Source organism: Schistocerca americana, chromosome 2, assembly GCF_021461395.2.
Source record: "Schistocerca americana isolate TAMUIC-IGC-003095 chromosome 2, iqSchAmer2.1, whole genome shotgun sequence".
Classification (NCBI taxonomy): Eukaryota; Metazoa; Arthropoda; class Insecta; order Orthoptera; family Acrididae; genus Schistocerca; species Schistocerca americana.
In genome coordinates, this window is record NC_060120.1 from 777,746,597 (window position 1) to 777,773,989 (window position 27,393).

Sequence of the window (27,393 nt, forward strand, 5' to 3'; positions counted from 1 at the left end):
TTCCAATGGAACATCCCCATTTAATACCCTTTCAATAAGCTTCCTCAGCATCTTCGACAACTTCGGTGGCCCAAAGGTCATCAATCCTGATGCCTTCTTAATCTTACGACGCCTCACAGCCTGCTGAAGAACTTTTGTACCTTAAGGCCATAACTCTTCCTGAAGCATACTCACATCACATCTCTGTTATCGCCAAGCCTTACAACAACAAAAATTCTTCTTGTACAACTTTGATTAACTTTCGAAATCTCTCCCTGGTTTCCTTTGCAGCCAGTAACCTAGACGGCTCACGCAGTAGGTGCTTCTCCGCTGTGAGATAGTGGTTTTACACCACCACGGCGTTTCACAGACGAACAGAGCGCCGGTAGCGTGGCACGGCTGCATGATAACAGTGCAGACTAGAGCGCCAAGTTGGCACGAGCGCAGCGGCCGCAGCGGTGGACGGCTAGCAAACAGCTGTCTGCGGTCCGGCGGGTGGAGATAACGCACGGGAGCGGTCCCTGCCCCCGGCGGCTGCGCGACGGGTCGATGCACCGCCAGCCGGCCACCCGGCTGGGCGAAGGCGGAGGCGGAGGCGGCGGAGGCGGCGCGACACTGCCCGCGTCCGGCTATTGCGGCGCCCCGGGCAGAAGCCAGCCAGCACACAGCTCCACCTTATTGGCGGACGCGACTCCAGGATACGCTCTCCGAAAGGGCCTGACGACTCGTCATCCCCACTCTTCGCTCCCAGTCCTTTCAGCCGCCAGGGCGGATACTAGGTGACGCATCTTCACAGCTGCCCATTGAAATCGCTGCACCAGGAATTTCACTTAACGTTCGTATGCGGGAAGCTAGGTAGACTAAATCATTAAATTTGTGAGTGATCTGGGTAGTACACCGAACAGTCATCTCTGACAGCGACAGAAAGGTCATCGAGTGGGACTGAGCTCGGATGGTGCTTGATTTTTTGCCAGAGTTCGTCAGTCATAGTGACTGGCAACAGGTGACGCGCCCGTCTGTCGGCAAATCGTAACCACATGTATTCAGTGATTGAGAGAGCTGGACTGACATCAAGCGATCTTGCGTTATCTTGATGAAAGATTTAACAGAGCTCTTGAATATAGCGATCTGCTTTAACACAAACGTAACGGCTGCTGTCCAGACCATCAGAGGTGATCATGGTTCAAATGGCTCTAAGCACTATGGGACTTAACATCTGAGGTCATCAGTAACCCAGACTTGGAACTACTTAAACCTATCTAGTCTAAGGACATCACACACATCCATGCCCGAGGCAGGACTCGAACCTGCGACCGCAGCAGCAGCGCGGTTCCGGACTGAAGAGCCTAGAATCGCTCTGCCACAGCGGCCGACAGGTGGTCAAATTCTGTACCCAGTTGTGTCCTATACTGCCATGCCAGGTGTAAGGCCCGTATGACAGGGAAGAATAATATCTGACAACGTTCATTCTCCAGGGGGCCTCCACACACACTGATACGTCCATCAAGATGCTACAGCAAAGCCCAGCATCATAAAAGACTGCTCATGACGCTCCCCTGTCCCCTATCGTCGATGGTGCCGAAAGGCACGCGTTTTAGCTCACGCAGGCTGGCGTGAGGTCTGTAACAGGACAAGGAAATTAGAATTTAGAAAAACGGACGTAGCTGGTGGAATACTTAACTTTAATCCGTTAATGGTGAACGTCGGTCTTAACGGTACATGATTCAATATCAATAGTAACTGATAATGGCGCCTTGCTAGGTCGTAGCAAATGACATAGCTGAAGGCTATGCTAAACTATCGTCTCGGCAAATGACAGCGTATTTTGTCCATGAACCATCGCTAGCAAAGTCGGTTGTACAACTGGGGCGAGTGCTAGGAAGTCTCTCTAGACCTGCCGTGTGGCGGCGCTCGGTCTGCAATGACTGATAGTGGCGACACGCGGGTCCGACGTATACTAACGGACCGCGGCCGATTTAAAGGCTACCACCTAGCAAGTGTGGTGTCTGGCGGTGACACCACAGATGGGCTCACTGTTGCGGTACCAGAGTGGGTCACAAGAATGGCCGTCGTGTTGGCCATGGTATTTTAGGCGTCGTCGCACCGTCGATGTGGATGTCTCTCTAGCTGCAAACAAGTTCATTTCCAGGATCAATGTCCGTAACGTGGCTAGACCATCCTGCTCGGCAAAACGAACAACTGACTGATGAGTAAAAATACACTACTGGCCATTAAAATTGTTACACCAAGAAGAAATGCAAATGATAAACGGGTATCCATCCTACAGATATACTAGAACTGACATGTAATTACATTTTCACGCAATTTGGGTGCATAGATCCTGACAAATCAGTACCCAGAACAACCACCTCTGGCCGTAATAACGGCCTTTATACGCCTGGGCATTGAGTCAAACAAAGCTTCGATGGGGTGTACACGTACAGCAGCCCATGCAGCTTCAACACGATGCCACATTTCATCAAGAGCAGTGACTGGCGTATTGTGACGAGCCCGTTGCTCGGCCACCATTGACCAGACGTTTTCAGTTGGTGAGAGATCTGGAGAAAGTGCTAGCCAGGGCAGCAGTCGAACACTTTCTGTATCCAGAAAGGCCCGTACAGGACCTGCAACATGCAGTCGTGCATTATCCTGCTGAAATGAAGGGTTTCGCAAGAATCGAATGAAGGGTAGAGCCACGTGTCGTAACACATCTGAAATGTAACGTCCACTGTTCAAAGTGCCGTCAATGCGTACAAGACGTGACCGAGACGTGTAACCAATGGCACCCCATACCATCACGCCGGGTGATACGCCAGTATGGCGATGACGAATACACGCATCGAAAGTGCGTTCACCGCGATGTCGCCAAACACGGATGCGACCATCATGATTCTGTAAACAGAACCTGGATTCATCCGAAAAAATGACGTTTTGCCATTCGTGCACCCAGGTTCGTCGTTGAGTACACCATCGCAGGCGCTCCTGTCTGTGATGCAGCGTCAAGGGTAACCGCAGCCATGGTCTCCGAGCTGATAGTTCATGCTGCTGCAAACGTCGTCGAAATGTTCGTGCAGGTGGTTGTTGTCTTGCAAACGTCCCCATCCGTTGACTCAGGGATCGAGACGTGGCTGCACGATCCGTTACAGCCATTCGGATAAGACGCCTGTCACCTCGACTGCTAGTGATACGAGGCCGTTGGGATCCAGCACGGCGTTCCGTGTTACCCTCCTGAACCCACCGATTCCATATTCTGCTAACAGTCATTGGATCTCGACCAACGCGAGTAGCAATGTCGCGACACCGTAAGCCGCAATCGCGTGAGGCTACAATCCGACCTTTATCGAAGTCGGAAACGTGATGGTACGCATTTCTCCTCCTTAGACGAGGCATCACAACAACGTTTCACCAGGCGACGCCGGTCAACTGCTGTTTGTGTATGAGAAATCGGTTGGAAACTTTCCTCATGTCAGCACGTTGTAGGTGTCGCCACCGGCGCCAACCTTGTGTGAATGCTCTGAAAAACTAATCATTTCCATATCACAGCATCTTCTTCCTGTCGGTTAAATTTCGCGACTGTAGCACGTCATCTTCGTGGTTTAGCACTTTTAATGGCCAGTAGTGTATATCCATGTCCTCGTTGACGTGGCTGTCCGACATATGCTGCCAAAGACTTGAACTGCGGCCTTACGATCACGTGAGACTGACCCGTAACGTCATGCGGGGAGTATGAAATCACAATGTATCTTACTGTGCATATGTGACTTGTCTGCTTACTGAATCTCACTGGGGCAACTATGGGTGGACTGCGCATACACAAACGCTGACAGACGTGTGTGACGACAAACTATCTGGCTTCATCTCGTGGTGTCTGTCTACAACTTTACCAAGATACGACGCGTTCTGTCTTTGTGAACGGTCAAGTGATAATTCTGTATGTATCCTTACTGTGTAATAAGGAGTGTTAGTTGCACTTCAGCAGGTTTAATAGAAACGATTAGGTAATCATTCTAGCGATGATACGGGCCACAAAACTGGGAATTCATTGGTAGAAGCAACTTTGGCAAAGAGCAGAATGTTATGGCCAGACGCCTGATATTGTGAATCTCGGAAACGGCGGAGCTGGTTTGCTGTTTGGACGAGCATCAACGCAAAATGGTAGTAGGAATGTGAAACTACGAGTAGGGAAAAGGTGTATTTGACACACGGGACCCAACACAGAATGTCGTAGGCTTGCCCGCTCTGCAAAGTAGGATATGTGCCGTTACACGGTAGATTTCGTAACAGAGTATATTGCTGATGCAGAGACACCTCTCGTTGTTGCGCCTGGGACACGACAACAGAGGACCTCTAGGTGTCCCCTCGTTGCCCCAGCGACATCATCCGTTACGAGTGCAGTGGGTACGCATCATCGAGACGGCTGCTCGAAACACGCACCGCGTCGCCTATACAGGCCATTGGTGGCGGTATTATGCTATGGCGTTTTCCATTTCCATTATGGTAGTAACCCAAAGCACAATGACGGCTGTGGACTACGTGGATTTTAATGAGCATCACCTGTATACCTTCATGGCTAATGTTTTCCCGATGGCGATGGCATTTTCCAACAGGATAACTCTCCATGTAAGAAAGCAGAGTCGTGATACAGTAGTTTGAAACCATGATAGTAGACTTGCATTGATCTCTTGGCCAACAGTTCTGCCTGATCTCACTCGCCGAGAAGCAACTTCGACCCGGCCAAACCAACGGCCCCTAATTTACGGGAATTGCCCGACCAGTGCGTAGAAATTTGTCGCCACGTGCCTCTGTAAACCTGCCAACGACTTGCCACATACTATCACTGCTGTATTAAGTTCCAAAGACAGACCATCATGTTGTTAAGCAGTTGGACATAGCGTTTTAGGTGTCCGTGCTCTCGAACGCTAACAACGGCATTAGATCATGGGCCATGACTACTCAATTTTATTAAGTTTTTATATAGCGTAACGACGCCAACAGATTAACCTGATGATGATCATCACGATCGCAATCGATTATTGAACTGAACAGGAGGCATTTGCGACGACATATTCTCAAACATTTGAGCGTTGTTACCTCCAAGGCCGGCCGGGGTGGCCGAGCGGTTCTAGGCGCTACAGTCTGGAACCGCGTGACCGCTACGGTCGCAGGTTCGAATCCTGCATCGGGCATGGACGTGTGTGATGTCCTTCGGTTGGTTAGGTTTAAGTAGTTCTAAGTTCTAGGGGACTGATGACCTCAGAAGTTAAGTCCCATAGTGCTCAGAGCCATTTTACCTTCCAAGGTCACTATGTCGCCCATCATGAAACTTATTTCATTTATTGCGTACGTCGTTTTTATATTGATAGCTAATATCGCAGACTAACTGTCAAAAATTGGCGCCTGAATAAAGTGAACGTAATACGTCATACCACAAAAAAATTGTACGAATTACAGCCAAGTCCTGGAACTAGTTGACTAGTATTTGTACGCTTGGATGATCATTATAAAAATTATCAGTCGACTAAAATGACCTGAAGTGCTTTTAGTAAACTAGAGTGTGTCTCAAAAGAAAAATTTACAGACAGCCAGTTCGAATCCCGGTGGATGAAATATTTATGCTAGTATTTGGCCCCCAAGAGGAGGAGGTGGTGTGAAGTTCCCGATCACCAGTCTTTGCCCCAACGTCCTGCACTACATTCCAAACCTCTCTGCAGTGTCTCATAAACTGAGAACATGGGTCCGATAGTGATCCGTTCTTTGGATGAATACTTTAAGCCCGACTGTCACCTTGGTGCTATTCGAAAGGAGCAGCCTAAGTGATGGCACCACGTCCCAACCTCTCCCTTCTCTCATCATCATCATCATCATCATCATCATCATACAATACAAATATAACATCACACAATACAACGTCCATTATACTCAACATAAACACGCAAGATACAACTCCTCATATCTGCAAAGAAAGAGGCGATTGTACATAGAAGAAGGAAACCCTTTCCTACTAGACGGCTCCACCTACCAGCCAATAATGCCGTTCGGCTTATTTTTACTGTTGTAAAACATGCCCACATGTAGATGCATGGCTGTATCATTACAAGTCACACACAATAATGTGAAACACATGGAGGAGGGTGCCGCTATTTTCCGCTTTTCCGTATGTAATCGGCGTGCTTGAAGTAAGTTTGTTGATAACCCTCCCTATTCACTCGCATTCGTCTGTAGTGGCTTTAAAGCGATGTAGAAGACGTAGGAAACACTCTCTCGTGGCTGTAAATCAGGTTTGTTTTTAATACACGCTACAATTTATTACCTTTAACACTGGACGTGGTGAGTGGGTGATAAGTGTATTTTTAAGGGGGGGGGGGGGGGCGGAGGGGGGCGTAGGACGTCAAACGGGTCGACTTGGAGCAGGAGAGGCATCACAGGACATTTTAATTTCCAGTGTCTATACTTTTACAGATGAATTCATGAAACTTTGTCCGCATCACCAGGAAGGATTCGGGAGTCAGACCCATTGCAGTGGAAGTTCGAAAGCATAACAAAATAATTTTTTTTTTACGTGCGAAATTTCATCATTTTTCAATTACTAATGGCTCCATTTGTTGCTATAGGTACACTTTTCTTCATAAGTTAGAGAGATTCTTCGATGACTTTTGCACAGCATACATACCATACTCACAGGTGTATGAAACTCTAGAATTTATTTAATTTATGAAAAACGGATGAACTGTTTAGAAAAAAACACAAATTTTTTAGTTAATTACCTCAATTTTTACCACTGTTTTTAATAGATTTGGAAAATTCTAGAATTTCATACACCTTTAAGTATGGTTTGTATGCTGTGAAAAATTCATCGAAGAATCTCTCTTACTTATGAAGAAAAGTGTACCTACAGCAACAAATGCTGCCATTAGTAAGTTGAAAAAATGAAGAAATTTCACATGCCAAAAAAAAAATTATTTTGTATGTTTTCGAACTTCCACTGCTAAGAGTGCGAATTCTGAAACCTTCCTGGTCATGCTGACAAAGTTTTATGAATGTATTTGTCAAAGTATACACAGTGGAAACTAAGATGTTCAGTGGTGTCTCTCCTGCTCCAAGTCGGCCCGTTTGACGTCCTACCCCCTTAAGGTGACAAAGACGCCATTGTCTACACCTCAATCAGACTGAAAGACGTGTAATAGGGCTACGACAAGCTGTATGTTCCTTCTGCGATATTGCAGAAAGACTTGGCAGCAATGCTGCTACTGTGCATGATTGCAGCGGTGGTCATGAGAATGTACGGTCACAAGAAAACCCCCGGACTCGGGATGACCACGTGGCACTACCGATAGGGAAGACCATCGTGTTCGGCGTATGGCTGTGTCACATCGCACTGCATCTGCAGCAGTAATGAGAGCAGCAGTCGGAACCAGAACGACACAAGGAGAATTTACAAATCGGTTACTTCAAGCACAACTCCGAGCCAAACACCCAGCAGCTTACATTCCACTGACTCCAAACAACCACCATTTGTTTCAGTGGTGTCAACCGAGAGCTCATTGGAGGACAGGGGGTAGGTCTGTTGTGTTTTCTGATGGAAGATGGCCCTGTCTCGGTGCCAGTGACAGCGGTTTGTTGGTTAGAAGGAGGCTAGCTGAGGGCCTGCCACCAACCTGTCTACATGCTAGACACATTGGAGTTAGAACTGGACTTATGGTCGAGGGTGTGATTTAGCGTGACAGCAGGAGCATCCTCGTGGATATCCCATAAACTCTGACTGCAAATTTATACGTCAATTTGGTGGTTCGACCTGTTATGCTGCCATTCGCGAACAGCATCCCAGAGGGCGTTTTCCAACAAGCTAATGATTGCCCACATACAGTTGTTGAAACCAGCATGCTCTACAGTGTGTCGCCATGTTGCCTTGGCCTGCTCCATCACTACACCTGTGACCAATAGAGCGCATATCTGACATCATCAGGCGACAACTCTAGCGTCATCCATAAACAGCACTGACCGCCCCTGTATTGACCGACGAAGTGCAACAGACATGGAACTCTGTCCCATAAACTGACATCCGGCACCTGTACAGCACCATGTCCACACGTTTGCACGCTTCCATTCAACATTCTAACGCTTACAACGTTTATTACCGTACCAGCATCCACATTTGCAATCGCTTATTGCGCGCTTACATTAACCTGTAATCCTGCAATGTTAATCACTTAAATATGTTACTTAGACAAATGTATTCCCGAAATTTCATTTCTCTACATTAATTACTTTTTGCCGCTGCAATTTTTTTTTTCATCAGTGCATCTTCTCTCTAGGCGGGTATTGGAAGTTTGGCTGCAGTTCGTAGCGTACTTCTGCAGCTTCCTCTCTTGGTATTTGATCGACGTTAATGAGATGCTCTCTGCGACGATCTTTTCTCACGATTATCTCTATCTCATCCGTAAATCCAGACTGATAAGCGTTCCAGACTGACGAGTAATAGTGAAGCCATAGCAATAAGTGATCTTGCAACCGACCATTTCCTATTGCAGTCCATAAGGATACTTACGACAAATTTCGCAGAGGTATCTGGGTTTCATCCCGCTGGATTTGCGTGAGCGTCTTACATTTCATTGCTAAGGGCAATTATTTTAGATGTGTAACCGCTGTGACCTAGTGGCCGCGGCATATCGTGTTATTGAAGCACATCGGATGTTATCGTTTCGCCTGTTCATACACATTACCTTAACTTACTTCAAGTTAAGCTGGCAGTCTTCGTACCGAGTAGTTCTTATCTACAAGTCGTCCTGTATTTTGTATTAGTTATCTCGGTACCCGATCACCGTGTATACAATTTCGGCATCTATGACGAGCCTGATAAAGCTAAAATCGTTATTGGTAAGTTAGACGCATCGTAAACAATAGCGATCCGATAACACTTTTCTAAGGTACATCGGAAACTGATTTATCTTACGATGAAGACACCCTGCCGTCGTATATCTAGGAGAAAATAACTGCTAAGAGTTCGGGAGCAAACGTCCCAAGAAGACAGGCGAAACGTCACTCCTTCCAACAAACATCTCGTGAAACAACCACGACGGAAGATCAGAGGAAACTGAAACCCGTTCAGAAGTTCACCTACTGTGCTTCATTCTGTATTGGATAGGGGAGGGGGGGGGGGGGGGTGAATGGCAGAGCGGTGCTGGGGACCATAGCGCACTCCGCCACTCACCGCAAGGCGCCTAGCAGAGCATAGATGTAGATATAGAGAACAACGCACTGGATTCTTTTCTACGTCTACATCTACATCTACATGTATACTCTGCAAATCACATTTAAGTGCCTGGCAGAGGGTTCATCGAACCACCTTCACAACTCTCTATTATTCAAATTTCGCATAGCGCGCGAAAAGAATGAACACCTATATCTTTCCATACGAGCTCTGATTTCCCTTGTTTTATCATGGTGATCGTTTCTCCCTATGTAGGTTGACTTCGACAAAATATCTTCGTATTCAGAGGAGAAAGTTGGTGATTGGAGTTTCGCGAGAAGATTCCTCCGCAACAAAAAACGCCTTTATTTTAATGATGTCCGTCCCAAATCCTGTATCATTTCAATGACAATCTCTCCTGTATCATTTCAATGACAATCTCTCCCCATTTCCGTGACAACACAAAACGTGATGCCCTTCTTTGAGTTTTTCGATATACTGCGTCAGTCCTATCTGGTAAGGATCCCACACCGCGCAGCTGTACTCTAAAAGAGGACGAACAAGCGTAGTGTAGACAGTGTCCTTAGTAGATCTGTTACAGTTCCTAAGCGTCGTGCCAATAAAACGCAGTCTTCGGTTAGCCTCCTCCACAACATTTTCTATGTGTTCCTTCCCGTTTAAGCTGTTCGTAATTGTAATTCCTAAGTATTTAGTTGAATTTACAGCCTTTAGATTTGGCTGATTTGTCGTATAACCGAAGTTTAACGGATTCCTTTTAACACTCATGTGAATGACCTAACACTTTTCGTTATTTAGGGTCAACTGCCAATTTTCTCACCATTCAGATATCTTTTCTAAAGCGTTTTGCAATTGTTCTGACCTTCTGATTACTTTATTAGTCGATAAACGACAGCGTCATCTGAAACAACCTAAGACGGCTGCTCAGATTGTCTCCCAAATTGTTTATATAGATAAGGAATAGCAAAGAGCCTGTAACACTACCCTGGAGAACGCCATAAATCGCTTCTGTTTTACTCGATGACTTTCCGTCATTTACTACGAACTGTGACCTCTCTAACAAGAACTCACAAATCCAGTCACATAATTGAGACGATATTCCATAAGCACGCAATTTCACTACAAGCCGCTTGTGTAGTACAGTGCCAAAAGTCTTCCAGAAATCTAGAAATACGGAATCAATCTGAAATCCCTGGTCAACAGAACTCAACACTTCATGCGAATAAAGAGCTAGTTGTGTTTCAAGAGAACGATGTTTTCTAAATCCGTGTTGACTGTGTGTGAATATCCCGTTTTCTTCGAGGTAACTCATAATGTTCGAACACAATGTATGTTCAAAAATCCTGCTGCATATCGGCGTTAATGATATGGGCCTGTAGTTTAGTGGATTACTCCTGGCTACCTTTCTTGAGTATTGGTGTGACTTGTGCAACTTTTCAGTCTTTGGATACGGATCTTTCGTCGAGCGAACGGTTGTATATGATTGTTGAGTATGGAGCAGTTAGCTTGGTTAGCTTGGAAACTATTAAACGAATAGGCCGAAACACATAATTTTTTTACCAGCCCACGATGCGGAACTATGTCGAAGGCTTTCCATAAATCAAGAGCAACGACATCACCTAGGGCTCCGTTATCGCTTCTGGAAGTCGTGGATGAACAGAACTAGTTTCAGAGGTTCGATGTTCGAAAAACCATGTTGATTCCCGCAGATGCGTTTTTCGTTATTCAAAGAAATTGGACTGACATCAATGAGACAGACCCGTTGAGAGAATCTTCCCTATCATCCGCCTTAAGCCTGCTTTGACCCGTTTCTTCTTCCAATTACTTCTTCTTTACGACTGTTCCAGTTATCTACGATTGACACCATACAGTCAATAATTTATTCATTCTATCGAATCGTGAGCTAATGCATCAACAGTCAGTATTTTATCAAACTTTTTGTTTATTAAAGTCACTAGCTGTTTTGTCCAACTTCATCCACTTCCTGGTAACTATACATATGCAGTACTGTCGTCTAGACGCTGCGCTGTGTGGCAAAAAATGGCAGCACTAATTTTACACTTAGCGTGAGTGTTCCTGAGAAGACAGTGTATCCATAGGAAGATAGAAGCGTCAGAACATTCGAGAGATCGTAAAACGCCAATTTCATACTCTTTTTCGTCTTTCAAACATTAACCACATATTACGTCTTAGGACATAATTTAAATAATCATCTAGCTACTATGGGAGTAAAGTCGATTCTATCATCTTACAGCAGATTCTTTGATTCCTACATAACTTGATATTATGTAAATTCCAATTTTATCATACACAAAACATGTTTCTAAAACCAACAGATCATTTCTGACTGTTCGCTGATTCCACAAATAAACCTTCTGAAACGGTATTTAAGATCTCTGTAAGAAATTCATATTTCGAATGTTGTAACCAGATAAATCCGTCTCCTAATATTTTCCTTCCATAAATTGGGGATATATAACAAGTAAAGATAATACGGGGGTGCCTACTCTTTTGGTGAATTACGAAACTGTGGCATGTTTGGACAAAAGAATCCACCGTGCAATATCAAAATCCAATTAAACGATATTTTCAAATATATAGGTCATTCGCCTAATATTAGAGGACGAAAGATGGCGTTTCACACCTACAAATGAATCGCAAAGACAATAGGTGTATTAATACTAGCAAAATATTTATTCATAATAACTCAATCACTTTATTATCCAAAACTTTGTAGGTATGGCGGTTACGCGATATCTGAGACCAGTTTTGGAATCAGCAAAGTAAATGCTTTACACAAATGCTTTACACAACATTTTATAGTCATTTTAAATTTCATAAAAATTACATTTATTTCGTTTTGCTAAGATGGCAGATCGATTTGTGGATGGAAGAGATGACTCAGATATTATTACTATCTTATTTTTATCTATTCCAACTGATTTAATTTGAATCGCAGTCTCCTTACGAAAACTATTTTTCATTTGCCAGGGTCGCTATATTAACGCAGTATAGACTGTCATCTTCACATCCATATAACTGGGAAGTGCTAGTTACATCATACTATGATTTAAACCTCTCTATCATAAGAACAACATACGTGCATAAGAAAGCAGACACATTACAATAATATGCCAGATATGGAACCACGCCATTGTAATTCTCCAACTTTCTTATGCACATTCTATGATCGCCTTGTGACAGACTGGTTTAAATCATTGTATAATGTAACTGCCACTGCCTAGAATTGAAGATGGAAATTTATATTTCCGTAACTAGTTTTCCACTAAAGTGTCAACATAATGATATTGTCAAAATAATAAATGTTTCCATAAGAAGACTACACTCAAATTTATAGAACATCTGCTGCACCGACTGATCATGTAAGGTAACCACAATGATTAAATTGATCAAGTGACAATCTCTTTTGTCTTAAAAGTATTATAGATTAAAATATTGCATGCTATCAGGCTACTTATTTCTATTATGATGTAAATATTTATACTTTGTTTTAGTGTCCTCACGTCCTCAATCTGGTGGGGAGAAGTATGTCTACATATACATGTTTGGGAGACACCAACACCAGTTCTTTGTAAGATGTCATTGGGGTACGTTATGTGACTTACCATTCGTGTAGTTTTTGTGATCGTCTGTCAAAATTAGGTTGGCAATTGTGAAACACCGTGGCTGACGATTTATTACTGCATAAACTGTGATTTCTGTGAACGATGTTTATCAATAACACACGTACAGTGAATTACTATTTTTCCTTACTAACGTATTAATATTTGGAACACAGCACAAGTGAAAGCAAGACCAGTCTCATAGAATGATCTGCAACCAGTATTATTCATTGCTGTAATCCATGAAATCCATTACTGTATATAGATCTGTGGCAACATTTAATTTATGGGGGCTCAGATTTTAATTGCTTTTAATATTAAGTGGCATCAAAACTGATGCTAGCTGCAGAAATATTCTCACTCAGTGCAATAGCTCACAGAATATCGTTAACCCCGTGGGTGGAGTAAGGAACGTGAATGTAATAATCTCAAGATCAGGATAAATGGCCGAAATCTGTTAGGCATAAACGAAGCAAAGGTTTAATGAAAGTGATCGAAATTCATCATGATACAATCAAACTAATTTCTCTAAATAAATAAAAATTGATAGGAACTATTTTACTGACAACCTGCTTATGTAACGTTTGAACACTTTCGTTCGTCTCAGTCAATGCCGCTCTTTACACTCTTTATCAAATTAGCAGTCCATTCATTGTCGTTCTCAAACTACCAACTGCAAGTCGCATTTTTTAAAACAAACTCACAGAAGACAAAATGAGATGTAACGCGGCACTACAGCGAATCCAAATCGTAACATCTTTGACCCACTAGCAGCCCGCGGGAACTTGGGAAAGAACCGAGCTCCGCACAGTGCATCGGACCTCAGACAGCCCGCCCTGGCTTCGCCTAGTTCTGTCAGGAGAGACGTAGAGAACGGAAAAAAATAGAAGAAAGAAATGTAGAAATGTTTCCTCCGCTTACTGGTGCATTTGCAATTTGTTTTTTACATAGTGTCAGAGAACAGGAAATGAAGTTACTGCATCACAAGAAAGAATTCCTTAAAAACACAATTTAGTCTTCCACAAACATTAAAGTTATGTCACAATGAATTCTTTAATATCCGGCAGAGTTGCTTTCATCTCGGTGTTCGCCTTTCGTAATAGGTGCGACCACTTCCTTCTCGTCCTCATCTCAATGTGATGGATACGTTATGGGAGAGTAGGATTTCGCAGATGCAGTAAAGTTATGGGTTTGTTATTCAAGATAAACTTTCGGGCCCCAACAAAATAAGCTGACATGTCTGCTCCAACTGCCCATCCAAGTACACACTCTTGTGCACATTTTCGGACACACATAGCCACGAAATGAGGGTGAGAGTTAAAAAGAACCATACTGAAGCCAATGAATATCTATTACGGCACAAAACAATAGACCTTTTGCGAAACTCGTTAGGATTCTACAGAGTGAACTCGAACAACATTCAAAAAATTTCATAGTTTGTTCCGAGTTATCGAGCAAATGACTGAGCGGAAAAGAGAACATTCCTTTGAAATTACACAAGTGTTTCTATCCGAATTTACATAATCAAACAAAGAATGGTAAAAAGACACTTAAGGTACCAAATTGATGACTCACTTAAAAAAAAAAAAAAAAGCTTGAAAGTGGTCAGAGTGCTGAGTAAAATCCCAGTTAGCGACGAGAGGGAAAGTTGAAACAGCCCTATTTGAATTACAGGTGCTGCTACACAATGCAGTCATATTATGTTCGACGTCACCCTGCAATAACCACTCACAGACAGCAGGTGGCAGCACTAGCAGTGGAGGCCATATAAGGCGCAGAAAAACAGTGAATTCTTCGTACATCGATATTTAAACTGGATGAAGGTGGTACACAGCTGGTATAATTTTTATTAAAAATTGAATTTCTCCAGCGGTACTTAAGATTTTTTATTTATATAATGAACGGGCCTGAAGATGGCGTTGACACAAAGCCGAAACTAGTAGCGAAGTAAATAAAAAAATCTTAAGTACAACTGGAGGAACTTCATTTTCAAGAAAAAAAAACAGTGGATTCGTTGTCGTAATGTGGAAACGGAGCGATTTATCTGACATCAAGACGGGCATTGCCTTTCCGGCCAAGGATGGAAGCATTTCCGAAACGGTTAAGTTTGGAAGCTGTTCGAGACATACCACGCAAGCAAAATGATGCTATCTAAAACTAGCTTCGAGTCAACTGTGGTGCACCACGCGCCATAGAGGACAGGAATGAACGATGGCTGGGGATGTGTGTACGGAAGAATAGATGTGCAACTCTTGAGTAACTGATCGCTTAGATGAACTAAGGGTCTGCTAACAGTGTTTTCAAAGACCGTTCAGCGAACGTTGCTGCCTATGGGCCTCCGCAGCAGGCGCTTGCTTCACGCAACCATATTGACTGTTCTTCGCCGCTAGAATTTGCAGTCAGTATGGACGTCCACTGAGTGGCGACAGCTGTACTTTTCAGATGAACGACAGACAGAAAGCACACATCCTGCAACAATCGTTGGAAAGACCAAGGCAGGTAGCGTGAAAGTTTTAGTCTGGGGTACGTTTTCATGGCATTCCCTGGGTGATCTAGTCATTCCACAAGGCATAATGTATCAACATAAGTATACCTCTATTCTTGGAGAAGATGTTCACTCCTATATGAAGTTTGTTTTTCCTCCTCACGATGGCTTCTACGAGCAGAACAATGCAACGTGTCAGACAACTCGCAAAGTACGTGCGTGGTTCGAAGAGCACCAGCATGAGTTTACCGTATTCTTCTGGCTATGAAGCTCCCTGGGTTTAACCCCAATTGGGAATGTGGTGGACCACGTAGGGCACCACCTGACAATCGTAGCTCAGCTGGCTACGGCACTGGAGTCGGCATGGCTCCATGTCCCAGTCGGTATCTTACAGAACTGCACTTATCCTCTTCCTGCACGTCTCGCAGGCGTCCACGTTGCAAAACATGTTTATTACGGTTTTTGACAGGTGGTCACATTAATGTGACAGTGTAACTTTGAAAATGAAGTGTCAAATACTTCACCCCTTCAAGGCCTAGTTGCTTCACCCATAGAAAGTCGCACTAGTATGTACACTACTGGCCATTAAAATTGCTACACCACGAAGATGACGTGCTACAGACGCGAAATTTAACCGACGGGAAGAAGATGCTGTGATATGCAAATGATTACCTTTTCAGAGCATGCACACAAGGTTGGCACCGGTGGCGACACCTACAACGTGCTGACATGAGGAAAGTTTCCAACCGGTTTCTCATACACAAACAGCAGCTTACCGGCGTTGCCTGGTGAAACGTTGTTATGATGCCTCGTCTAAGGAGGCGAAATGCGTAGCATCACGTTTCCGACTTTGATACAGGTAGGATTGTCGCCTATCGCGATTTAGGTTTATCGTATCCCGACATTGCTGCTCGCGTTGGTCGAGATCCAATGACTGTTAGCAGAGTATGGAATCGGTGGGTTCAGGAGGGTAATACGGAAAACCGTGCTGGATCCCAACGGCCTCGTATCACTAGCAGTCGAGATGACAGGCATCTTATCCGCATGGCTGTAACGGATCGTGCAGCCACGTCTCGATCCCTGAGTCAACAGATGGGAACGTTTGCAAGACAACAACCATCTGCACCAACAGTTCGACGACGTTTGCAGCAGTATGCACTATCAGCTCGGAGACCATGGCTGCGGTTACCCTTGACGTTGCATCACTGACAGGAGAGCATGCGATGGTGTACTCAACGACGAACCTGGGTGCACAAATGGCAAAACGTCATTTTTTCGGATTAATCCAGGTTCTGTTTACAGCATCATGATGGTCGCATCCGTGTTTAGCAACATCGCGGTGAACGCACATTGGATGTGTGTATTCGTCATCGCCATCACCCGGCGTGATGGTATGTGGTGCCATTGGTTACACGTCTCAGTCATCTCTTGTTCGCATTGACGGCACTTTGAATAGTGGACGTTACATTTCAGATGTGTTACGACCTGTGGCTCTACCCTGCATTCGATCCCTGCGAGACCCTACATTTCATCAGGATAATGCAGGACCACATGTTGCAGGTCCTGTGCTGGCCTTTCTGGATATAGAAAATGTTCGACTGCTGCCCTGGCTAGCACTTTCTCCAGATCTCTCACCAACTGAAAACGTCTGGTCAATGGTGGCCGAGCAACTGGCTCGTCACAATACGCCAGTCACTACTCTTGATGAACTGTGGTATCGTGTTGAAGTTGCATGGGCAGCTGTACCTGTACACGCCATCCAAGCTCTATTTGACTCAATGGCCAGGCGTATCAAGGCCGTTATTACGGCCAGAGGTGGTTGTTCTGGGTACTGATTTCTCAGGATCTATGCACCCAAATTGCGTGAAAATGTAATCACATGTCAGTACTAGTATAATATACACTTCTGGAAATTGAAATAAGAACACCGTGAATTCATTGTCCCAGGAAGGGGAAACTTTATTGACACATTCCTGGGGTCAGATACATCACATGATCACACTGACAGAACCACAGGCACATAGACACAGGCAACAGAGCATGCACAATGTCGGCACTAGTACAGTGTATATCCACCTTTCGCAGCAATGCAGGCTGCTATTCTCCCATGGAGACGATCGTAGAGATGCTGGATGTAGTCCTGTGCAACGGCTTGCCATGCCATTTCCACCTGGCGCCTCAGCTGGACCAGCGTTCGTGCTGGACGTGCAGACCGCGTGAGACGACGCTTCATCCAGTCCCAAACATGCTCAATGGGGGACAGATCCGGAGATCTTGCTGGCCAGGGTAGTTGACTTACACCTTCTAGAGCACGTTGGGTGGCACGGGATACATGCGGACGTGCATTGTCCTGTTGGAACAGCAAGTTCCCTTGCCGGTCTAGGAATGGTAGAACGATGGGTTCGATGACGGTTTGGATGTACCGTGCACTTTTCAGTGTCCCCTCGACGATCACCAGTGGTGTACGGCCAGTGTAGGAGATCGCTCCCCACACCATGATGCCGGGTGTTGGCCCTGTGTGCCTCGGTCGTATGCAGTCCTGATTGTGGCGCTCACCTGCACGGCGCCAAACACGCATACGACCATCATTGGCACCAAGGCAGAAGCGACTCTCATCGCTGAAGACGACACGTCTCCATTCGTCCCTCCATTCACGCCTGTCGCGACACCACTGGAGGTGGGCTGCACGATGTTGGGGCGTGAGCGGAAGACGGCCTAACGGTGTGCGGGACCGTATCCCAGCTTCATGGAGACGGTTGCGAATGGTCCTCGCCGATACCCCAGGAGCAACAGTGTCCCTAATTTGCTGGGAAGTGGCGGTGCGGTCCCCTACAGCACTGCGTAGAATCCTACGGTCTTGGCGTGCATCCGTGCGTCGCTGCGGTCCGGTCCCAGGTCGACGGGCACGTGCACCTTCCGCCGACCACTGGCGACAACATCGATGTACTGTGGAGACCTCACGCCCCACGTGTTGAGCAATTCGGCGGTACGTCCACCCGGCCTCCCGCATGCCCACTATACGCCCTCGCTCAAAGTCCGTCAACTGCACATACGGTTCACGTCCACGCTGTCGCGGCATGCTACCAGTGTTAAAGACTGCGATGGAGCTCCGTATGCCACGGCAAACTGGCTGACACTGACGGCGGCGGTGCACAAATGCTGCGCAGCTAGCGCCATTCGACGGCCAACACCGCGGTTCCTGGTGTGTCCGCTGTGCCGTGCGTGTGATCATTGCTTGTACAGCCCTCTCGCAGTGTCCGGAGCAAGTATGGTGGGTCTGACACACCGGTGTCAATGTGTTCTTTTTTCCATTTCCAGGAGTGTATTTGTCCAATGAATACCCGTTTATCATCAGCATTTCTCCTTGGTGGAGCAATTTTAATGGCCCGTTGTGTATTTAACTATCAAAATGGATTCCTTCGTATCAGGTACTATATTCAGGCCATTTCGAGAACGGAAGACGCTGGGAAAGCAGTTAGTGCTTTCTGAACAAAACTCGCAAATAAATGAAATGAAAGTAAAGATGGTCAAATGTTTAGTGAACTTATTTCTCTAAATGTAAGAAATAAAATAGAGTAGAGAAACATTTGACGTTGTCTTTGAACTCTAAATTCCAATAGCACTAAAATTTCTGTACATGATTTCGAGCATCATAAAGAGGTGTGTCAATTGTTTCTATAATCTACTTCGTTTCTTCTTTCGGAGAAATAATTTCGGAAAAAGTGTCTGACCGTTTTTTCCTATTTCTTTTTCTGTTATTTGTGTAGGGGTGTCGTAGGCTCAGGTGACTCGTTACAGTTGCATTTCGTCTGATTTCTTAGCCCATTTATCTTTGTAGGTATATCGCTCTGTAAATATTGTGCAACAATGCACGTGTCGACGGTATGCACTGGGTGCCTTCTTTGGAAACAAACTGTCCCGTTCACTCGTTTCTGCTCCCTGTTGACAGTAGTAATGCCCCGTTTCTCCTCTTCGGCCTCAAGCTTCGATTCAGTACTGCTCGGTTCTGTTTCGGATTAGTTACAAAGTAATGTAAGTTGTACGCAAACAGTGATACGCAGTGGTACGGATAGATTTACTGACGAAGAGCTGGCGGACATGCATCTGGAACACAATTTCACTGAATGTAATAGAAGAGCGACACAGCGACGCCCTGCTGATCTGTTCCCGCACTGACAGCAGCCACATCACAGCACTCCTTCATTTGAGGGTTGTTGAATTCCTGTATGTTTTGTGTTGAACGGCTTTGTGATTGCTTAATACAAGCTTCTTCACTGTTGTGGACATATACTCACAGAAGCAAAAAGTGACTGCCACAACAAAGCGAATCGTAATTACAACATTACTCAGTATCGAGTAACCGGAGACAATGGGTCCCTTGCAGTAAAATCCCTTAAATATTCAGAAAATATCCCTGATCTTCCTAAATTTTTGTTAATGATAAAACCTGCTACAGTTGTAAAAATTGTTTGTTTATAAAAAGGAAAGCACAACTCGGTTCCAGGGCGAGACCGATCTTCAGGTGCGTATTAAAACGTGACTCCACAAAGTGTGCATACCTGAGATTAAAACAGTTTAAAATATGTTAAAATATTGCATCCCCGGTACATGGCATTATTTTAACGTGTTTTTAATCTGTTTTAACATCGTGATTTGTGGACTCACATCTTAATACGCAATGAAGATAGGACATATCCTGAAACCAGGTTGTGCTTTTCTTTTTAGAAATAAATAATTTTTACAACTGTAGCAGGTTTTATCATTAATGATGAATAACAGTTGTCGATGTCCCGTCAAGAGAAAGGTGTGATCCTAATTTTTGTCGGTGGGGTTCGCATCCACTCTCTGCATACATACATCGATTTTTTTAATTTTTTATTTTTTTATTTTTTATTTTTTTGTTCCGACAGAATGACGATCGACTTATTTTGATCGAGAACGATGGCACCAGTCGGAGAGAGTTTCAAGCATCAGCGTCAAGTGACGAATGATAGTGCTCCCTACACAGCTTTATAAATTCGGGGTCCACTCGAGCCCTCGACGCAGTTGAAGGTTTTCCTTCGAAGATGTCTTCCACAGCCAGAGACAAAACGTCAGTGAATAGCTTTATGTATCAACCACTGCCTCTCAGACTGGAACGTTTAACAGAACTAAAGACCGGTCGTGAAAGTCTACATGATATAACCGAGAGTGTCTGCAGTAACGTTCTCTTTTCTACAGTTACGTGCTCTGGCGAGGATTCCGTCCACAACTCAGAAAAATAACGAAGAATACCACAAAAGCGTAGCCACAGGAACATGTAACATCTTCAAATGAGCGAACGAAAATGAGGGTCATGTGCCTCAAAACGAGAAAAGTAAGCGACAGTACAGACGCAATGTCTTCTGTTTTTGCCATAGATATTCACGATAATAATACTGTGGTAGATAGCAATTTATCAACATGGTTTTTAAACCAAAAACTAATTAAGAACTATCTAACGGCAAGAAGATCGGTGGCTCTGTGTTCACTAATCAATGGTCACCTGTGTTGAGAGATTGGGATACCACATTCCGCAATTTCTTTTGTGGCTGCACAAGTCACCACATGTTGCATAGAAAGTCCATATCTCGATAAGACAATGTTAACTGTTTTCTCTAATCTTCAACAGATCTGATAACTATAGTCGTATCTCCATTCTTGGATGTGACACTATTGTACTCGCTCACTCATTCAACCTTTACTATTAGCATACAAAATTAATCACCATTCAAAAGAATATTCAGTGACAGAAAGTAACACAATGTGTTAATATACAACCGTAATATGAATTACTAATTACGTAGTCATCGACCAAACGTTGATCTCGTGGACTACTCATGTGAAACTGAAGAACTTATTATTGGTAACTGTTTGTTAGTAAGTTAGAACGAACAAACGAATATTATTGCGATCTTGACTGTTCACTCTAACTTAAAAATAGCATCAGGTCGCTATTTCTCCATAGACCAACTTGTCTAAATTTGTGACATTCATTGCTCATCATTATTTAAATCAAATATCGAATTTATTTCTATATTCACAGTAGATGTGAGGCAGCCTTTTATCTGTAATATGAAACTGGTGAACAAAAGCTAAGGGTGAAAATAACTTTCACATATGTGTCACTGCCAAGCATTTAGCTCGATTAAACTTAGACCCTACATGGAAAGAATTGCTAAGTGTAGTACAGAAGGCAACTGAAAGAAGTGCGCAATGAGACGAATAAAAATGGCACTTTTATTCAGAGACAATAATTACACTGCAGTCACCGCAATTTCTGATGGTCCCCTAGACATTAAAAACATCTTGACATGGTTCTTAATAGGGTGTTTGATCATGATAGACAGCAATACATGTTCTGCAAGGTATTCGCACGATGGCCACAATAATGGTGCTGAGTTCTTGTGGTAGCGTGTTCCGTTCCTCAACTAGTGCGGTTTACAAGTGCTTGATGGTCGTTGGTGAATTTTGACGTCACCCCAAAGCAGCATACATGCACTCCATGGGATTTAGGATGTCAGATTAAACACCTTTCAGCCGTCTATTTTATTTGGCAACCAGTTTCAGCGTTTTACAACGACATCTTCAGGCCTCTGAGCGACGTGTAGGAAGATTCTACCTCGGCTGTTGTCAAAACAGTTGCCAGCAGTACTGGTATTAGTAGATTTTTGCTACAGCGATCACTTCGACCATCATGGAAGATGATGGCTGAAGTGATCGGTGTAGCTAGAAGGCTGAAATGTGTTTAATTTGACGTCCCGTATCGAACAGACGAGTCCCGCAACCATCTCTATAAAGATACACATACAGAGACTCGATGGGATTTAAATTGGAGAGGGGGGGGGGGGGGGGGGGAGGAACAGGCGGGCACCGAATACCCTTTCGTTCCAACAGCTCCTCCACCTGCGTTATTCAGTGTGGTCGCGCATTGTCATCGGCGAATATGAAGTCAAGGCCAAACGCACTACTTACACAACGCACATCGAGAAAATTGTACTGAAATGTAGGAGGATCTGCAACGAATTGACGCATGGTGTAGGGAACGGCATTTGAGTTCTAAATGTAGACAAGTGTAAGGTGCTGCCAATACACAGAAAGAAAGATCCTTTATCATTTAGCTACAATGTAGCAGGTCAGCAACTGGAAGCACTTAATTCCATAAATTATCTGGGAGTATGCATTAGGAGTGATTTAAAATGGAATGACCATATAAAATTAATCGTCGGTAAAGCAGATGCCAGACTGAGATTCATTGGAAGAACCCTTAGGAAATGCAATCCAAAAACAAAGGAAGTAGGTTACACTACACTTGTTCACCCACTGCTTGAATACTGCTCACCAGTGTGGGATCCGTACCAGATAGGGTTGAAGAAGAGATAGAGAAGGCCAACGGAGAGCAGCGCGCTTCGTTACAGGATCATTTAGTAATCGCGAAAGGGTTACGGAGATGATAGATAAACTCCAGTGGAAGACTCTGCAAGAGAGACGCTCAGTAGCTCGGTACGGGCTTTTGTTGAAGTTTCGAGAACATACCTTCACCGAGGAGTCAACCAGTATATTGCTCCCACCTAAGTATATCCCGCGAAGAGAACATGATAAAATCAGAGAGATTAGAGCCCACACAGAGGCATACCGACAATCTTTCTTTCCACGATCAATACGAGACTGGAATAGAAGGGAGAACCGATAGGGATACTCAAAGTACCCTCCGCCACACACCGTCAGGTGGCTTGCGGAGTATGGATGTAGATGGATGCAGATGTGGAAGTAGTGTCACAACAACATTTAGCGGTAAGTGTACCGTGTTGAAATATTTGGAGGTAAGAACGCCAAAGGAAAATTATGCCTCCCCATTCCGTGACAACTAGATCATCAAAACGATCATGTTTGACAAAGCTCCCGGGTTCATTACGCGTTTCTACCTCCCGTCATATGAGGATACGTCCAGAACCATTACTCAGACTGAATTTGCTCTCATCCCTGTCGTTAACATGTTACGTTACTGAAACTTGAAACTTCCTGGCAGAGTAAAACTGTGTGCCGGACCGAGACTCGAACTCGGGACCTTTGCTTTCCGTGGGCAAGTGCTCTACCATCTGAGCTACCCAAGCACGACTCACGACCCGACCTCACAGCCTTACTTCAGCCAGTGCCTCGTCTCCTATCTTCCAAACTTTACAGAAGCTCTCCTGCCAACCTAGAAGAACTAGCACTCCTGAAATAAAGGATATTGCGGAGACATGGCTAAGCCACAGCCTGGAGGATGTTTCCAGAATGAGATTATCACTCTGCAGTGGAATGTGCGCTGATATGAAACTTCCTGGCAGATCAAAACTGTTTTCTAGACCGAGACTCGAACTCGGGACGTTTGCCTTACATGTTAGGTTACTTTATCTATCTCGTCCTTAAGTTTAACAGACTAGTGCACATTCCAAGCTTGTAACGAAGACAGGGTCGTAGGGGCTAGGACATCATTAAGTAGTAGTCTGTGAGAGGCTGCTGTAGTTTAAAGCAACTTACTATTTTTAAATTAAGAGTCTGCCAAACGTGTTATATATTCATGTCATTTGTCAAGTAGGTTTAAGGTGGAAAAGACGGGAAAAGTGTAAAGAACAAACTAAAAAAGACAAATGTTAGACAACAGATGGCCTCTACCTAAATGCGATCACATGTGTCGATTTTGCCTACGAAGTCAATGTGCCGTTCAGCATTGAAACTGAAAAAATTCGTGCAGAAACAAATATTTGTCTGTGAATGGTGTCATCATATTTGAGGCGGAAATTTTTGAAAAAGATACGAGTCTGTAAATACATTCGAGTCAATAAATAGATACGGGTCAAATAAATAACGCGAGTCAAGCAGACAGTCAAAAAGACTTTTCAACTACTACTAATTTTACAGATATATATTATGACAATGTAGAGTGAAAATGGAAGCGTATCCAACTCAGACAGTCACAATTTTGCATGAGCTGATGCATGACGTGTCCTTCATCAGAAGTAAAAAACTTAGAAAGGGCAATGCAGACGAATATGATACTCGCAGTACAGTTAATTATGCTTTGCTGCCATTTAGCGCACTATAGAAAAATGTTTCACATTCAAATCATCTTGTCTTCAGAAGAGCACCCTCTACAAGTTTGACACATTGGGATTTTCTCTTCTAGCCAACCTTGTTCAACGTCGATTTTCTATTTTTCGTATGACTTGAGTGATTTTATTTACGTTTCAGGTAAATCAGACAAAATAAAAATGAGAATCAATAGAAACAAAAGAAGAGAGGCTCACGCTTTGTGGAATTTGCTCTTCTACGCGTCCCCTGTAACTACCGTTAAGTGACTTGTCAGATAGCTACTATCATAAGAGATAATCAGCTTTCAACATGTGTTATAATAGCATGATTACTATCAGAGAAGTGACAAGGGGGCAAGTGTTTGCTGACTTTGTTTCGAAATCTACGAACAGCACGTTGTGGAACGGTAGTAACGGAAGCGACTCTCTACGGATGGAAAAAATGTTATTTGTATATGTGGACAGTGAAAATCTTCGAGACAATCTGGAAAAGAAGGGACCAGTGGAGGTTGACTCATCAGATAGTACAATAAAACGAAAGTACGTTGGATCAAAGAAGTACAAAGCGATCTAGAAGAAATTTGAATAGCCTTTCAAATAAAATATTCAGGATGTTACACGTTTCCAGGACGTAATTAAGCATCACGCAAACCCATCAGCGACGTAAGAGTGAAGAAATTGTAAACGATGAGAACGAAATAATTTTGGACAAGGACAAAAATCAGAAGAAAAGAAGCTATACCGAATTAATGTCGTCCGCAGATGGCCAACGCGAAAATAAGGATGTATGGACATACACAAGCACCAGACGAGGTTTTACGCAGTAGTCAGTCACGTACGTTGCCAGATCATTTCCTTAAGAGGAAGTTCTGATAAGTAGCAGGGACAGTCCAAGCTGCTTTTTGTTTATAACTGGTTTGTACATCCAGCTACACAGTCTTCAGAACAAAATGATCATGCAGAGGTTGTAGCATTGTTGAAGTAATAATTGTATGTATCAGTCAAATACGTAAACTAAACAACTTGTTGAATATTTCATGCAGTAGTTTACTATAAGCGATTTCCTAGTACCTAGAGAAAGCTGTTGTTCTGTAAACTCTTTTTACTCACTATGTACATGTTGTTCTGAAGTAATATAAATAAAAAGTGACTTGTACTGTTTCGAGATCTGTTTCTGACAGCCAACCGCCATAGCTCCACAGACACCATGTCTCAAATTATTAATAAAATAACTTCACACCGCTAAATGTATCTGCTGGTTGCCAACCAGTAAAAACCTCCGTTCATAGCAACCACAATAATTCCATTGTCCTCAATTGACAAAATTTTGTTAAACACTAAATTCCATGTTGCAAAGATGGTGCAGTGATATACGGGGAGGAAGGTGAAGTAACGTCATCGTGTTAATCGATATGACTGTACCTTCTATCGAGGTCTTTTTTAGCGGTTTCATGGTTACCAGATGATTACCTGGTTTATCATAGAGTGTCCTAAACATGCTGCACTATAGTGCCGAAATCGATAGCAAATAAAGCGAGATCCTGAAATATAGCTGAAGAATTCATTCACATTCCAAATAATGCAGTAACAGCTGGCACACACCGGTCTCTCTGAAGATGGATGTACGAACAGGTAAAATAAGTGATAATAGGAAATGTTCAATGATTAAATGCAGATTTTTTCCTGGGCCGTTGCAGTTGCAGATATGAATGTAAAACATCAAGTTAGATAATAATACAAAAAACATCACTCCCAGGAAAGCAACCTGAAAGTACATAATTTGACACTCACGGAGCTACAGTTTGACGTACCACGATTCTTTTGTCATTTTTATTATCTCACTGATAGCTAAATCCTTGGTTACGCCAGGATCGTCAATTTTTTTCGAAACTCAAAATTTATTGACATGTCACGAATGGCCACTATTTTCAGGTGGTGTTACTGTTCTAGAAATTGACCATGCATATCTTCAAATCTCGTTCGTTATGTGCGTTAGACTATCGAAGTAAGTTGTGGTAATATTTCGAGCGTAACAGTTAAAGGCTTTATATTTTGAGAAGTTTCACAGCTTAATAATCTGATACCTAGAAAACTCGCTCGACAACGTAAAATACTGCAAGATGTTTGAAATCTTCAGAAAAATTGGAAAATCCTCTCAAATTATTCCGTTGCCCACCCCTTTCGTACAGACGCATTTCTTCTCAGCTCCCACTGACTGTTATAAACATACGAGTACCACCAGCGTATACAAACAACCGGTATGGGTCTACTTGTCTCCAGGCGTATCTCTCTTGTTGAACGCCTTCTCGATAATCTTCATTGTTGAAACGTTAAGTAAATTTGGCTGGGACTTAACATCTGAGGTCATCAGTCCCCTAGACTTAGAACTAATTAAACCTAACCAACCTAAGGAAATCACACACATCCATGCCTGAGGCACGATTCGAACCTCCGACCGTAGCAGCAGCGCGGTGCCGGACTGAAGCGCCCAGAATCTCTCGGCCACAGCGACCGGCTCGTTATGTAAATTCACACGCACGAACAGTATTTGAGAAAAATACTTGAAATGAATAAATATATTGTTCTACGTACGTCGCAATGTAGTGATGGAGCCTTTTTGTTGACACTCTGCGAATAAGCTCATAAAAGTTATATCTGCGTTTTTTTTTCTTTCCCTGTAGACTCAGGGATTTCGGTTGAACACTTTAAGTATGGAGCTCTGTCTATAAGTCCATATATTATGATCATAAGATGTCTGAGCAGATGTGTTTGGTTTTTAGAAGTATATTTGGAGGCCTAGAATACTCTTAAGTCCTTCTTATTGATCAATGTATGAGATTCGATACACTTTTTTCGTTTTTCTGTTATTAACATAGCTGCTGAAAAATTGTTTACAGGTTGATTGGAATTGGAAGCATCTTTTGTACGTACATATCTTTTTAATTTTGTTGCTTTCAGGTTTTCACTCGCTAAGCATTCATTAGAAATCAGGCACACAGATCGTCTTCA

At 43.6% G+C, this 27,393-nt stretch overlaps 1 protein-coding gene across 1 annotated transcript in view; it reads left to right on the plus strand.

The window, feature by feature from the left end:
- The first annotated feature begins 931 nt into the window (after positions 1–931).
- LOC124594425 (alpha-1D adrenergic receptor-like) overlaps positions 932–27,393 on the plus strand; it is a 126,583-nt gene continuing 100,121 nt past the window's right edge. The window contains exon 1 of the mRNA XM_047132796.1: positions 932–1,001. Coding sequence (XP_046988752.1) covers positions 932–1,001 — 70 coding nt within the window. The remainder of the gene's footprint in view (positions 1,002–27,393) is intronic.